This window comes from Mustela nigripes, chromosome 12, assembly GCF_022355385.1.
Source record: "Mustela nigripes isolate SB6536 chromosome 12, MUSNIG.SB6536, whole genome shotgun sequence".
Taxonomy (NCBI): domain Eukaryota; kingdom Metazoa; phylum Chordata; class Mammalia; order Carnivora; family Mustelidae; genus Mustela; species Mustela nigripes.
The window spans coordinates 128,543,405-128,558,318 of NC_081568.1; the positions used below are offsets into that span (position 1 = coordinate 128,543,405).

Genomic DNA, 14,914 nt, shown 5'->3' on the forward strand with positions numbered 1-14,914 from the left:
TCTCTGTATCTCTTAAAGAAAGCCATCATAAAATATCCAGTGATATCCTATTACAAACACAACAACTGTATTGGACTTTTTTTGAAGTAAACAGCCTAGGAACTTAACTGTCAGAGTCTCTCCTTGAATTGCACTTTGCTGACCTTCCCTGAAGCAAATGGCAGATTAATTCTATGACATACATTATAAATATTAAAAGCATTCCCCTACATTTTGAAATAATTTTTAAATAGGTTTTCTTAAAAATCACTCAAAACTATTTTTATTTCTCACTTGACTGGAAAATAAGACCTGACAGTAACATTTTCTTCAACCTGTCAACTGTCAATTGTATAAAGGATGTTTCTAAAGATGACAAAGGTTTATTTCTCCTTACTGAAAATGATAGAATTCTACCTGAATGAAAGCTCAGGTAACCTGTGACTGTGGTACACCACTATCTCTATCTCTCGGCAACTAGCTAACTTAAGTAGGAGTTTTCACTATTTTAAAGTAATGTTTTTACTGAAATCTATGGCTGTTTGAAAACTATACTCAAAAGCCTCAAAACCAAGAGTTTATATCCACACCCATTTCACATTCCAAAATAGTGAACAGATTTCAGTAGTTTATAATAAATCTTTCCAAGTGGGACAAGGAGTAGAGATTATCAAGAATACTAAGATACAGGGAACTATTTCCATTTATAATCAAACTATGTGTAATAGTTATAGTACCAAAAAAACCCACCTTACTTCTTTTGAATTTTAAATTAAGCAGTTCTATTGTTTTTGTGCCCTCTTGTTTACAACTGACTTAAGTTTAAAGACCTAAACACAGACAGATTTAAGAGGAAATAGACCTCCTGGTTATGAGGAATATCCCATTCAGAAACACTGGAATTTCAAATTAATCACAAGAAACTTTTCTACAAAACAGGTCAGGATATAGGTTCAGAAGCAAACGAAAATATAAATCTAATAATATAAATCAGGCCCTTAAAAGAGACAGTAATTTATTGATGTTTAGCTGTCTAAGACCACCAGCATAAGACAAATCACTAAAAGTGAATATTAATACCTCATTTCTTATACTCCTCTTTGAGGTTTTTATACCTGAATATGAAGGTGTTATCCATCACAAATGATCAAAAGGCAATTTTTTCTCAGTTCGGAAGACTGATCATGTCTGAATATCCTGGGTAAGTGGCCAGGGCCTTCCACACGGTACTTAGGGACACACAGGCTTCCTTTCCAACATGAAGATTCTAATCAGATCTGCTATTTTAACACTTTGTATACTATTTCTAAAAAGAACATTGAGAATATGTTCTCAACCAGCAACATAGACTGGTTCCTTACAAAAAAATAAAATGTAACTTTTAAAATCCTCATTGCTACTGGAAGTTATTCAAAACAAATACAAAAATAAAAAGGGTTGAGTGGCATCTTTTTTAAAGAACTATTAAAGCAAATGATTTATAGTGAGGGAAAACCCACTAAACAATAGATAAATGCTGCCCACATGTAAAATTCTGTTCTTAACATTTTCTTAGTCTTGTTCCACTTTGTATTTTAATGTATTCTCTTCCTCAAAGGTACATTCTTTTAGCATATTCTTCTACCAAGCTTGCGGAAGGCCAGGACTCCTGAAGGACTAATTGTATTCATTCATTTTCTTGGCCCAGCATGAAGCTGGTAGCTTGCTTGGTTCATAGCAACAGGGGAGAAGAGAAGGCGCTCATCTTTATCTGTCCCTACCCAACAGGAAATCAGGCCAGTGGACAGAATGCAATGTAATGCCTTGCTCAGAAGGCATCTTGCAAGATTATATGGCAAGAAATTCACGAGGTTAATTTGCCCCCATATAACTAAGTGTTCCTTCCAAACCTGACCCTCAGCCTTCAAAGGTGGAAGCCTCTCGTGCTATTGATTATCAGCCAGAACACACATGGCAACAAGATATTCCTTCAGTGAACCTATAGTTTAGTTAATACCACTAAAACCAACTAACAGGGAGCCATGAACAACTGAAGGCTCTCTCTGATTCTTTTAATCACAGGGAGTTTATTGACCTTGGTCTCATGCTGGAAATGCCAAATTAGACTGTAGCCAAGTGTACCTCAAATAGCACTGATGTTCTAATCACCTAAAAAAAAAAAAAAAAAAAAAAAGACAGTTGACTATTTCTGAGAGCTTATTATGAACATATAATGCATAAAACGGATGGAACAAACATCTCAGTAATTCATTTTTCTTTTCAAACTTTTAGGGAAAAGTGGCCCAAAGCAAGAAGTGTTTTTCCCTTATAGCAATTTGTAAAGTTAAAAAAAAGGAAGTGGGGGGGGTATGGGAGTAGGCAGGATGGACTTCAGGTCTCCAGCAAATGTATTAGGGTAAAAACAGGAGATATAAATCTCTGGCATACTGCTTTATTTTTATCCGGATGTCTACATAAATTCTGACATAAAGATCAAAATAATAAAATTACCTAATTATATCTAATGCATTACACTGAGGCTCAGAGTTGATAAAGTTAAAAAAAATTCTAAATAATGTTTTTTATTTGAGGAACTTTTAAGTTTCTAACATATAAGATATTATTTAAAACATTTAAAATTTCAAAGATAAATTTATACACGTACAAGTTTGGTGATAAAATTAATTCCAAACCAGGTTTAACTTTCCATCTTTCCTCAAAAAAAATTCTTAGATTTAAATCAAACCGATTTCCTTTATTTGTCAGTGGAAAAGGCACAGAGCTAGAATACCAGTATATGCATAATAAAACATTGATGACTCTGGTTTTAAAAAATAAAACAAGTTTATTTTGAAAGGAAAAAATACCCAAGGAATTATGATCAAGGCAAAAAAAAAAGTTACTGCCTCTCTCTTAGCCACATACACATGATCTGTAAGCCACAAAGGTTTGGGAGTACTGACCTAGAACTCATATCACTTTCACAACTCCAAGATTACATGTTAACAAAACTAAATGGTGTCAATTACCTGCTACTCTAACATGAAATGTTTAATTTACAAGTCCCTACAAGAGTTTTAAAAGTCCAAAGAAAACATATGATCATGTTAAAATTTAGTATATACTCTGGGTGAATTATAAAGACATTTTTTTTTTTTCTCATCAGAACATAACACTTTAAATTGGTGATACTCAGAACCTAACAGAAGCAAAGCATTAAGTGAGAACCAATATTCTTAAAGTATGCTGGTGGTATTTGCCTCCGTATTATTTTACTATTCCACCCGTTAATGCCAACTAGTAGGAAACATGTCTAATTATCCCTATCATCATTTTGGCAGCTGGTCAAAAGGAACCAAGAACTTTTCAATATACACACAATATTTAAAAGAATATTCTCATTGGAAGCACCAAACCATTTATAGCACACTTTAGATTATGAGGCATATTCTTATATTGAGTCCTCTCTATCTTTATAAGTGTAGCTGCTATGGGAGAATGTAAATAAAGTTTTATTACAGAAAGTCTCTTTAAAAGTTATTCAAAAGCTTTTTACATTCTTTAAGAAATTAAAGACAAATAACTATATTCTCTTTGACTTAGATATTCATTACTCAAAGTTACTTAGTAACGTGCTGGTTCAGAATTCAGCCTAACATTGAAAGGATCACTCTATTACTATATTTAAGTGAAATCCAGACAACTTTCCAAATTTTTAAAATATGGAAGATGCATTTAGGCAAATGTTATCATATACTTCTATTCAGATTGATATTTCTCGGTTCCTATTTCAGAAATTTGTGCCAATTCAAAACATAAAATTGGTTTTTTGGCCCACCACCCAATAAATACTAGCAACTAAAAAGTTCTCAGCATTTGAAAATTGAACATCCACTTTCTAGAAGCACATACCTAGGACGACAGATTCTATCTGATAGCGAATAAATTTAATATTTTTTCCTCTGTTAATCTAGATCTATGGATGCTAATGGTAGAGTCAGTAATGAAAACAATAAACTCCTAGGACTACACAAGTTACAATATAAGGTCTTTAAACCGTGGGATCAAGATATAATACTTAATTCTAATTATATTTAAACAATTTCAAATTCAACTCCATTAGTATAAACTAAAACATATTTACTTCATTTTGACACAGAATCCCTTATTAGGAGCTTAAGTGACCTTATCTTATCTAAGAAAAAAAAAAAAACTTGATCTGTTTAAGTTGCAATGAAAGTTTTCAACTTTTTTCCAAAAGATTAAGTCTTCTGATCTTATTAGTTTAGCAAGTCCTAAAAAAAATAGGATTTATATAAAATCAGAAGGCATGGTTAGCTTACTTTACAAAATGATAATATTATTATTAAAAATAAAATGTAAAACATTGAATTTGTAAAACTTGAAAATTCTCTAAAATGTTTCTTCACTATCTTTTGAGATAAACTGTGTTTATTTCTAAACTAGTTATTTTGCATTGGCTGCTTTTAAATTACATACAAGCTGGGTTTTCTTAATACATCCCCCCAAAAAAATCTTATTCAACATTTCAGAGATAAATCTACCTACCAGTCCCCTACTTCTACAGTTATTTCTTAAAGTAAGTTTTACTGCGACAACATATGAAGATAAATGCACCCACAAACCCCTAAGAATACTAAAGTTAGAACTGAATCTCTTGGGAGAGGGGTACATTATCCTTTCTTCTAAACATAATCAAAATGATAATAATCAAATAAAAAGGTATTTCCACAAGCCTCGAATTAGAATACAGACTTGAGGATACCCTTGGTATTTTAAAATTCTACAGATTAACTTTGTCTGGGCAGGTTCAAAGCCACCATGGCACCCTGAGCAGAGTTTTCTACAGGCAGGGCAAATCTATTAAAAAACATGACCTGTGACAAAAATCAATGTGCTAATCTCAATCCAAACAACAGTATCAAAAGCATAAAACAGAGATAACCTAAGATAACATGTCCTCAAACTAACTCAGACTAGCTTGACAGGTTAAGAAGGAGGGGGGAGTGGGGTGTTGCTGACTCTTTCTGTTTTAACCTAGGATGACTGGAACACCCAAGTATCCAAGTAAATTAAAACTATGAGGAAAAGATCACACTGAGAAGTTTGGAATGGGAAGGAAAAGACGACTAAGCACAAAATGCCCCACATTCAACTAACCAGTTTCACTGTTGTTTTATTTAATAGGGCGCTAAACTTTAGAAACAGAAATTCTCTATTTCGTATATGCTGTTTAATAAAGCCGGGGGGGGGGGGGGAATAAAACCAACCAACATAATGAGCCTTGCTTTTAACACCATCACAACTGGAAAGCTTGCTCTATTTGTCTTGTCAGCTTTAATAAAAGGCATCTCCTCTAGCGGGATGGCTTCTCTTTCTTTTCCTAATAGTGGTAAGTGGCATGTCAAAGAAATAGCTTCCCAACCCACCACCCACCTTCAGAAGACAATTTTTTTTTTTTTTAACCAAACGTTCAGGGATGTCTCCAGTTTTGCCAGGCGGTGCAATTTAAGATTTGGGCTACCTGGGTGTAACCATCTGTCCTGGACTAGCAGGGCAGGGTTGGGGATGGAGGGGCAGGGAGACTTTCCTCTCTCAACCGGTCGACCGCTTGTGGGGAAATCTGCCCATCTTCATCTAAGCTGGCATTACTTCAAGAGGGGAATTCCTCCCAAGCTTGAATTCAGGGGGGACGGAGGGAGGCCGGTGGACACGGCCACCGGAGGTAGGAAGAACTGGAGGCGCCCGCCAGCCCCCTCTCTCCCATACACCCTGGACGCGCAGCCACCAACTATGCCCTCGGCCTCCCGCCTCTCTCCTCCCAACTTCCACTCCAGCCCAGAGAAAAACCTGGGATTTTAGGTATAATCGATGCTGTTTCCCTCTTAGGCAGGCACCGAAAGCAGCTAGCACCTGGAAGCTGGCGGAGGTCCCAGAGTGGCAGAGCATTATGGGCCCAGCGGGGCCGACCGCTGCCCACAGGCGGGGGAGAAAGTAGGGCTCGGAGCTGCTCTGGATCCGGAGGGGTTCCGCAGACAAGCTGGACAACCCTCACTTCTCCCCACTTCCAGAATCCCTGAGCAAGGGACGCGTCTGCGGGTGGCCAGAGTCCAGCAGGAGCGCTAGGGTGGCCCCAGGCGCCCATCTCTAGCCTTCCGCGTACCCGGCGGGCTTCGGGGACGCCCACAAAACTGTTCCAGGTAATTGCGCGTGTTCCTCCGGCTTCACACCACCAGGCCGTGGACTAAGGGCTCCCACCTCCCGGCTAGGCCAACTCCAGCAGCTCGCTCCGCACACATGACGTAACCCGGCATTAGATCAAACTTTCTGGCACCGTGAGCCCACGGGGGGCAAGGAGGTGGGAGAATCCTCTCCCCTGCCAGGCGCGCCGGGCCGAGACTGGGCCAGGGGCCGGATGATTGCCTCGCAGTTAAAAAGGAAAATAAGAGCCTAAAGCTTCCGCTTCCCAGCCCCCCTCGCTTCCCCCAGCCCGTGCACTCTGAACGCACCGAGAAAAGGGAAGAAAATTTTTAAAAAGAAGAAGAAAACTTTTGGGATGTTTGGCACGTTCTCCCTGCAGTCCCTGCGCACCCACGCTCCAGGCGGGAACTCTTGGTGGCGCGCACCCGGGACTCCCAGTGCCCAAGCGCTACGCTGGGATCGAGATGCTGGCCGGCTTGCCCGGGTGAGGAAGCGGATAAGTCTCGACTCCCCAGCTCCCGCCTTTTCAGAGTCTCCCCGCGCTCCGCAGAGGCAGCGGATCTGGGCTGCCCCGGGGACTCCCAGGGACTCCCGGCCTCTCTGAGGCAGCTTAACAAAGAGAGGCGCGACAGGAGCGCTTCCCGTGGGCGCCTCGAAAGCCATCAGCGCCCTCACGACGCAGGCTCCGAGGGTGCGCGCCGCCGGCGGCTGGCGCGCGCTGGTCCCCGCCGCCACTGCCGCTCCTTCCGCAGGGTGCCGAGGCCCGAGTATCCCCGGCTCTCCGCTCCCCCTATTGCCTTACCTGGGGTTGCTGCTGTTCCAGTAGACGGCGTAGCGGTCGGCGACGGCCTTGGAGCCTGGGTCCTGGCTGAACACACACATCCAAAGCACCAGAAACACCAGCGTCAACATCTCCACGTGCAACATCACGCCTGGCCAGCGGCGGAGCCCCCGACAAGCCGCTCCCGGGAAAGAGCAGGGATCCGGAGGGAGGGAGGGAAGGGGAGAAAGAGAGCAGGAGCCAAATAAATATGAATAAATAAGAATGAAGAGTGGCGAGAAAAGAAAGAGGCGCACACCAAGCTGGGGAGGGGAAGGAGAACGAGAAGAGGAGACGGTGGGGGGGGGGGGGGGGGGGGGGCAAGACAAACTCGCACCCCCACTGGAGGGTTCAGAAGGAAAAAAGGAATCACAAGATGGAGAGAAGCATGCGTGTGTGGTGGCGGCGGCGAGGGCGGGGGAAGGGGTGCCAAGCTGTGTCTCGAACGGCGGCGGCAGGCCGGTCACCCCGGGAGAAGGAGGTGCGCACCGGGCCGGGCGGCGGCACCGCGGGTCGGGGCAGGCGGCGGCGCACGCTGCACAGTCACCGGGAGTTGCGCGCCGCGGCCGCGGGGAGACATACACTGGCCCGCCGGGCCCGGCTCAGCGTCGGCGCCGCTGGCTGCGCACGGCTCCGCCGCCGCCCAGGGCCCTCGCAGTGCGCCCCGCTTCGCTCCAAGTTACTTTAGCGGCCGGTGAGAAACTGCAGGAGGAGGTCTCCGTGTGGATGGAGGGCTTCGCGCCTGTGGCCCCGGAGTGTGAGGACCCCCTTCCCGCGCCTCCTCCGTGCCTTAACCGGGAGACCCCTGGAAATCTCGGAGGAGTCGTAGGTGCTGCGAGTTCGGGGCGGTGTGCCGAGAAGGGTGGGGATCCGGGGCCACAAACCCAGCCCCGCCGGCGTCCTGGAACTGCTTAAGCGGCAGCACAGCGGGCGAGGAGCGGTCTTGCCTTGCGAACCTCAAAGAAAAGTTTGGCTCTTCGTGTCTTCCGGCAGGTCCCCCGGCGGAGTCGGACTGCGGCGGCGGGAGACGACACCCCGGGCGCTGTCGGAGCCTCGGGGATTTCTCGCGCGTGCTTTTCTTGGCCGGGTGTGGGTGCACCACAGTGAATGAAGAGCAGAGGTTACGAACCAGCCAGCGAGGCGGAGCTGGGATGCCCAAACCTGCAGGACGACGCCAACCCAACTGCTGGGCTGGAGAGCGAGAGGGAAAACAATCACTTTTAAATGAATCCCTCCAACTCCTGGACGGGCTGATGTCAGTCTCCGATCGCCTTTCGGGAGCAACACTGAGCCCCCCAGACGCGGTGCCAAGAGCCTTGGGTGCGTGCTCAGAAGTGTCCCTGCGACTCCAACGGGTCCGGCCCCAAGCCCGGCAACTTGTAGAGATGCATCAATCAGTTTGAAACGGGAAAAGAGGGGGGGAGAAAAGAAGGAGGAGGAGGAGAGCGAGCGAGAGAGCGCAGGAGCGAGTGGCACCTCCCGGATGACTACATCAGAAAACCTTCCTGATCCTCCTGCAGCTGCTCCTCTTTCCCTCCTTGAGCACAGCAGCAACAAGAGGTGAAAAGCACCAACCGAATCCTAAAGCCTTTGCCAGGCGGGAAAATAAACTTGAGTGCAGCGGCGGCAGCAGCAGCACGAGCAGCCCAGGAGGGATTGAAATGACTGGCGAGAAGTGGAAAGAGGTAAAAGTCAGTTTTGCGAAAGAGGTTAAAAAAAAGAGAGAGAGAGAGAGAGAAAATGCTTTATGGGAAAAATCTCCTCGGGCACGCCCCCTCGTTAATGACCTGCGTGTAAAGCCGACAGCAAAGGCGACCCAGCAGCAGCCGCCGCCGCCGCCGCACCGGAGCGCAAGGCCGCGCGCGTGAACGTGGACGTGGGCGGCGCGGGCCGTGGGGGGGGGGCGCCGGGGCGTGTAGCGCAGGGCGCGGGGCAGGCGGGCGGCGCGAGCGCGGGTGTGAGCTCCGGACCTAGCAGGGGGAGGCGCCGCCAGCCCGCGCCCAGCCTGCGCTGCTGCCGCCGCGGCCCGGGTCATGTGGGCTGCTTTTTTTTTTTTTCCCCCCCCTCCCCTTGCCGTTTACTTGGAAAGCGGGGGGTGGGGTGGGTGGCTGGAGCAGCCAGTCAGTGAACGGCCTGCTGTTTGCTTACAGGTCGGGGTTTTTTCCTCTCTCTTCACTCCAACAGGATTGGTTTGTTCCACGAGAAAGAGGCGTTTTCTTAATCTCCTCCCTTCCCCACGCCTCCTACCCCCCCCTTCTCGGCCCCACCTTCCAGAAACCTGACTAATTGAATTACTGGGAGTGCCGAGGCGCCCTCTCCTCCGCCCGAACGCAGCAGCCGCACGTAACCCTTTGGATGCTGAATTCCGTCTGGGCTGAGGAGTGATTTGACATCTTTTTACCTGAGAGTGGGGTTTTTCAATTACACAGGAACCGGTTCCCATCCTGCAGCCAGCAAGCCGAAATCTGTCTCCCAGGCCCTGCAGGTGACTTGAAGTCCCCGCAGACAGGCTGGCAGGGAGCCTCAATGAATACGTGTTTGTGTAAATCTCTGCGCTCTTCCCGACGCGCACTGCCCGGCGCTGGGTTATCTTGGAAACCTGAGCGTCTCTCATGCGCCTTTCAACTCTCCTCTTCCTACCAGGGACTTAGAAGGTGCATGAGCAGGAAGCAAGACGACTCTTTAAAGTGATGCTCCGAAACACATTTTTTAATTGAGAAAATCACAGTGTAAAGTCATTACAATTCAGCGCGATCCTTCAGCAGGAAGGAAATGAATGCGGCCGAGGAGCCCGTAAGAAATACCTTACACCTTTTACATTTCAGCCAGCCGAGGCTGGTCGGCTGTTCACTCCCCCCAAAGGGTAGATGCTTTCAACGAACCCGCTGCGGGAGGAATCGGAGGTCCGGGCAGGACTTCCTTTATTCTTTGGAAAGGCCTCGCGTACCGGGACTTCTCGAGCGGGTTGCAGCGCCTTGGCCCCCGGCGGCCACGGAAGCACGATCGCCTGACAGCAAGACGGTCCGAGCGCCTTGGGACGCGTCTCGCGTCCTCCAGCGCCCGGGAAGCTAGCCAGGAGCCCGGCGCTGTGGGCACCAACCCCTCTGGAGACTCGCCCTTGTGGAGCTCAGAGGGCTCGGGCCTTCATGATATTATTCTCTCCTGCCCTTTAGGGAGGTGGCTGCCCCGGTGGGAAGCGCTGATCCCAAGAAAGAAAGCGGTTTGGTTTTGCTCCCAAACCTTCCTGTTTCCCCTTTACTTATTAGCCCAATAAAATCAAATATCACGTTCTCCCTCCTGCGCTTTAACAGTTTTCTAGCTCAGACTTTTCCAGACGCTTCAGAATTGTTTGGAAGCGTCCAGACGCCCTCCAGTGGTGGGCCTGAAGTCCGCACCCAGCGGGGGTATTGCCTGCATCTCAGCCGGGATTGAGTTCGATGGAGAACCTGGGGTCAAGATCAATAAAGACTTGAGGGAAAGGGAACAGCTCACAAGGGCATGGGATTACCTGGACGTAATGAGCTCTTGCCTAAAAGTTGAGCCGTTCCTCAGTTACAGAAAAATTTCCTGCCTGAAGAGATCCTGAAATTGTCCTAGGAGAGTAACTTCTCTATTTGCGACTAGGTGTAAGTTGCAATCTGTGTAGTTACAGTCTCCATGACAGACCATCCCAACAAAGCAACCACCTTCCTAATTTAAAAAAAAAAAAAAAAAAAAAAGTAAATTCAGAATATTAACACAAATACTTGTCTACCATTTGTATAGTTCACAAAATTCCAGCAGTGAGAAAGTTGGAAAACTTAAGCCAGGGAACTAAAGGATAAGCAGTTATTTTTGAAACTAAATTTTTATTTAAAACTTGATTTACTTTCACCCCCTGGTCTGTAATCTTGCTGATGTTCAAGTTCTTGGCCTATTCTAGGGTACATTTGTTTTTTTCCTTTGCAGGATGACGCATTTCTTCCCTCAGCCTTTCTGATAGTAGCTCTAATAAGTGCACAGATGACTGAGCCAGTTTTGCAAGGAATTATTCTGGACTCTTTTAAGGGACATGTATATCTTTAGGAAGAAGAAAATTCATACTCCTGTCTTGGGGGAAATGCTGATCCTCATCAAAAAGTCTTTTCAGTCAGGGAAATATCAGATATCAGGAAGTTAGCAAGCTGGCTTCCTGTGGCGTCAAAGCCAAAGGAATAAAGAAAAAGAAATTATATCCACTTATTTCCTATTTGAAACTCATACTCCAAATGTGAAAATTCAACATATCAAAAGAATATAGATGTCCTAACATTTTCAATATCTCTAATTCGCTTAAAGTCTAATTTGCTTAAAGTCCAATTTTAAGCAGAAAAAAAAATCATACATGGTGATCTTCCTTAAAATGAATCAGGGAGTTGGAATAAGACAGTAGAACTTGCAACTCTTTCAAAACATCATTCAAATGTCTATGTGAAATAATTTATAAACCTAAATCAAATGTGTCCTTCTGGGATGATACACCTAAGTAATGATTGATATTGGAGTAACTAAGCAATATGATAGATACATACTTAGAGAATTTCAAGAGGTATTATTAACCTTTCACATCACTAGAGAATGTGACATTGTCTCTTCAGGAAAATATTTAAGTGATTTGAGTTTATGCAAATAAGCATTATATAAAATAACTATATTCTGATTACTCCAATGTCATGGAGTCAATGACCCTTAAGCTGGCCTTTATATAAACAGTGTTCTCCTAAGTATAGAATGAGATTGGTGTCTGAAAGAAAGAAAACAGCAAGCTAAAAACAGGAGTAAAAAGGTAGGGAGTGTTCGAAGGTTCTGAGTTAACAGGATTTGTACAGGGCTGTGGGGAGCTGAGACCTGAGAAGTCCGGTAAGAATGGACTGTAGAAGGGCTTAACTGCTATCTACAAATGTTTGGGTTTAAAGGCAACCAAATGCACTGGTGGTTTTAAAACAAGTGGCAAGTAATAATTGTGCTGCCTCAATGTACAAATAGGGATGGGATTACTTGTTTGTTTGTTTACTTACTTGTTCATTATTTTGGGGCCTGAACTATCTAGGTTGGTGTTCTAACCTTGGCTACAAATTAGAGTCACCTAGGGAGATTTTTCTTTTTTAATGTATGCATTTTTTTTAAAGATTTTATCTATTTGAGAGAGAGCATGAGGTGGGGAGGGGCAAAGGGAGAGAGAGAAGACGACTCCCTACGGACCAGGACCTAGGGATCTTGACCTTGACCTTGACCAAGGCAGAGACACACAGGTGCCCTACCTAGGGAGCTATTTTAAAAAGAACAATGCCAGGACCCCACTTCCTGTTTTGGTTTGTTAGGGGCAAGGACCTGGGATCTGTGATTTTTAGAAGCTCCCAGGGAATTCTAAGCAGCATAGAAACCTGAGAATCACTGATCCAGGTGATTTATTTTTACCTTAACTACTTCAGTATTTCAGGCAAAAAAGAAAATCCTGTACTTATTTGTCTGAAATGTTTCAACTAACGGTCAAGACAAGAATGTTGATAATAGAGAATGGAACTTTAGGATCCTCTCTATTAAAATGAAGTGATGCTTTAAAAGTAGTTTTCAAATGGCACGAAAGAGAATACCATCTCTGAGATGGGGTGGCAGGGGCAAAGCTCGCTTTCAAATATGGGTTAATCTCTTTTGGACTAGTTTAGACTTCATTTTTGCCTTAGCTGTCTCCGGGTTGAAGTAGAGTTCTGCTGTGTCAAGCGTGCAAAGAAATGAAACAAGCTCGTGAATCAAACTCCACCGTCCAAAGACTAAGCACTTCTTGTTTAATACAGTAGTTAAATTAGAACTGATAGCCAGGAGAAATAATAAAGGAAATAAACTAAAGAACAAAGATCAAAGAAATAACAATTAGACACAAAACTTTCTAACAGATGACTAGCAAAATGGCATTTCATCTAATCCTGCAATTTATCTTCCTAGAACATTTAGAATTCATTCCAAAGCCCTAAGAAACCTAGGTTCTATCACCAAACTATTTAATAAAGCCTTTGCTCCTCCTCACCCTGTTTATATAACAGGTTTCTCAGAATCTTTAGAAATAACTATTTGCTAGCTTTCCTCTCCTTGGAGACCTAAGGAAATGCTCCTTTTCTATTTCTGATCTAGCTGTCTCTTCTGTGTGCAACCTAAAAGTAAAAAAAAAAAAAAAAAGGAAAACAAAGAAACTGTCTACTAAATAGAGTGTCACGTCTCTACCTTCTGTCTTGTGACCTTCAACTTCCATCACGAATTTTCCATTTTTGCTCATTCTTTCTTTACTTTCCGGGTGCTTCCTCAAGTTTGTTTCACAGCATCCATTCTCAGAAAGCCCGTGGATAAGTAGGAGATTTATAAGTTGCTGCAATATTCTGAAAAAGGCATTTTTTAAATGTTTTATTTATGAACTGTCTGTTGTTGTTTTGCCCATTGGAAAACAGTTTAAATAAGATCTACAGAGCAAACTTTTTAAACATAGAGAAACTTGGGCAGCCGTTTTGATAAACAACTAAACCATATAATTAGACATATATGAAAATATGTGTTACATTCCTGTGTACTACAAATGACTCTGTGCTTACAGGTAATTTAAAAAGAAGCAAACAAGAACTAGTTGATTCAACCAATTTCCACATCACTTTTCATTATCTAAACTTCATTCTATATACCACAGAGTTATATGACCGGTTTTCAGCTATAACACTGAAATTGGTAGGTGATTTTATCCCCCTAGGAAATTGTCATGTTGTCTTCACTACTTGAACTGAATGTACTTTTCACTGCTCTGTTTCTCCTCTTCAAGTTTTTAAATAAAAATCACCAAATAAAATGTATCTGTATTTTGCAAATCTGATCCATCGACTAGCATAAAGTATACTGTCCTAAAATGTTCTTTGTGAATTATTAAATAACACGATGTTCTTTGCTTGTAAAGCATCTAACTCTTGTTTTCAGCTCAGGTCATGATCTCAGGGTCAGGCTCTGTGCTCAGCGGGGTATCTGCTTAAGGATTCTCTCTCTCTCTTTCTCTTCCTGTGTCCCTCCCCTCCCTCCTTGTGCTCCTTTGTGTGCACATGCAGGCTCACTGTCTGTCAAATAAATAAATTTTTTAAAAAAAGATTATACATGGAGATGAATGCATATTACCAAGAAAAGCTTGTACTTTTGTTTTATTACAATGGCAATTATAGACATCTACACTATAACTTTATTTATTTATTTATTTGTTTGTTTGTTAAGATTTTATTTATTTGATTGAGAGAAAGAGAGAGCACCAGCAGGGGGAGAGGGAGAGGGAGAGAGGAAGACTCCTCATAGAGAAGGGAGCCCGACGTGGAGTTAGATCCCAGGACCCTGAGATCATGACCTGAGCCAAAGGCAGACACTTAACTGACAGAGTCTCCCAGACACCCCCAATCAATTTTCACCTAAGACTTTCATCAACTTCTGGGAGAATTCTATTTTAAGACAAGTAAAAGATAAAACCCTTATTCAGTGAGCATGATTTCATGAAATAGGAAACATTGTTTCTAAGCCCCTTTTGAGCTTTGGCCTTACTTTTTCCACCCTGATCTAAACTGGCTAAGCAAAGCAAAGTGTAGAATTATGGCAAACTAAGAAAATCTTTCCTCAAATTACGTGACTTTTTTCAGATAAAAGTGGAGAGATTTGAGTCCTACTATTTGGGAATGTGCATTTTTCTTTGTAGTCACCTAATCATTGTCTTTGGGTTTTTTTCCCTGCATTTCTCTTGGCCACAGTAGAGATGATTTTTTTTTTCTAATATGCTATTAATTTGGGGGGAGAATTGTCCTCTTAAAACAATTTTATAACTCTAAGACTTCCACATACTTTATGCCAACATTATAAATTTTATTTGATGCTGTAAAGTTAGAG

The 14,914-nt window shown here is 43.6% G+C and overlaps 1 protein-coding gene and 1 long non-coding RNA gene across 3 annotated transcripts in view; both read right to left on the reverse strand.

Annotated features, from left to right (window-relative positions):
* EFNA5 (ephrin A5) overlaps positions 1-7,123 on the reverse strand; it is a 273,798-nt gene extending 266,675 nt beyond the window's left edge. For both annotated transcript variants that reach the window (XM_059418332.1, XM_059418330.1), the window contains exon 1: positions 6,983-7,123. In XM_059418332.1, coding sequence (XP_059274315.1) covers positions 6,983-7,107 — 125 coding nt within the window. In that variant the 5' untranslated portion in view covers positions 7,108-7,123. The remainder of the gene's footprint in view (positions 1-6,982) is intronic.
* Positions 7,124-9,646: 2,523 nt separating this feature from the next.
* LOC132028831 (uncharacterized) overlaps positions 9,647-14,914 on the reverse strand; it is a 123,870-nt gene continuing 118,602 nt past the window's right edge. Inside the window, exon 3 of the long non-coding RNA XR_009407562.1 lies at positions 9,647-13,389. This is a non-coding gene — a long non-coding RNA (uncharacterized LOC132028831). The remainder of the gene's footprint in view (positions 13,390-14,914) is intronic.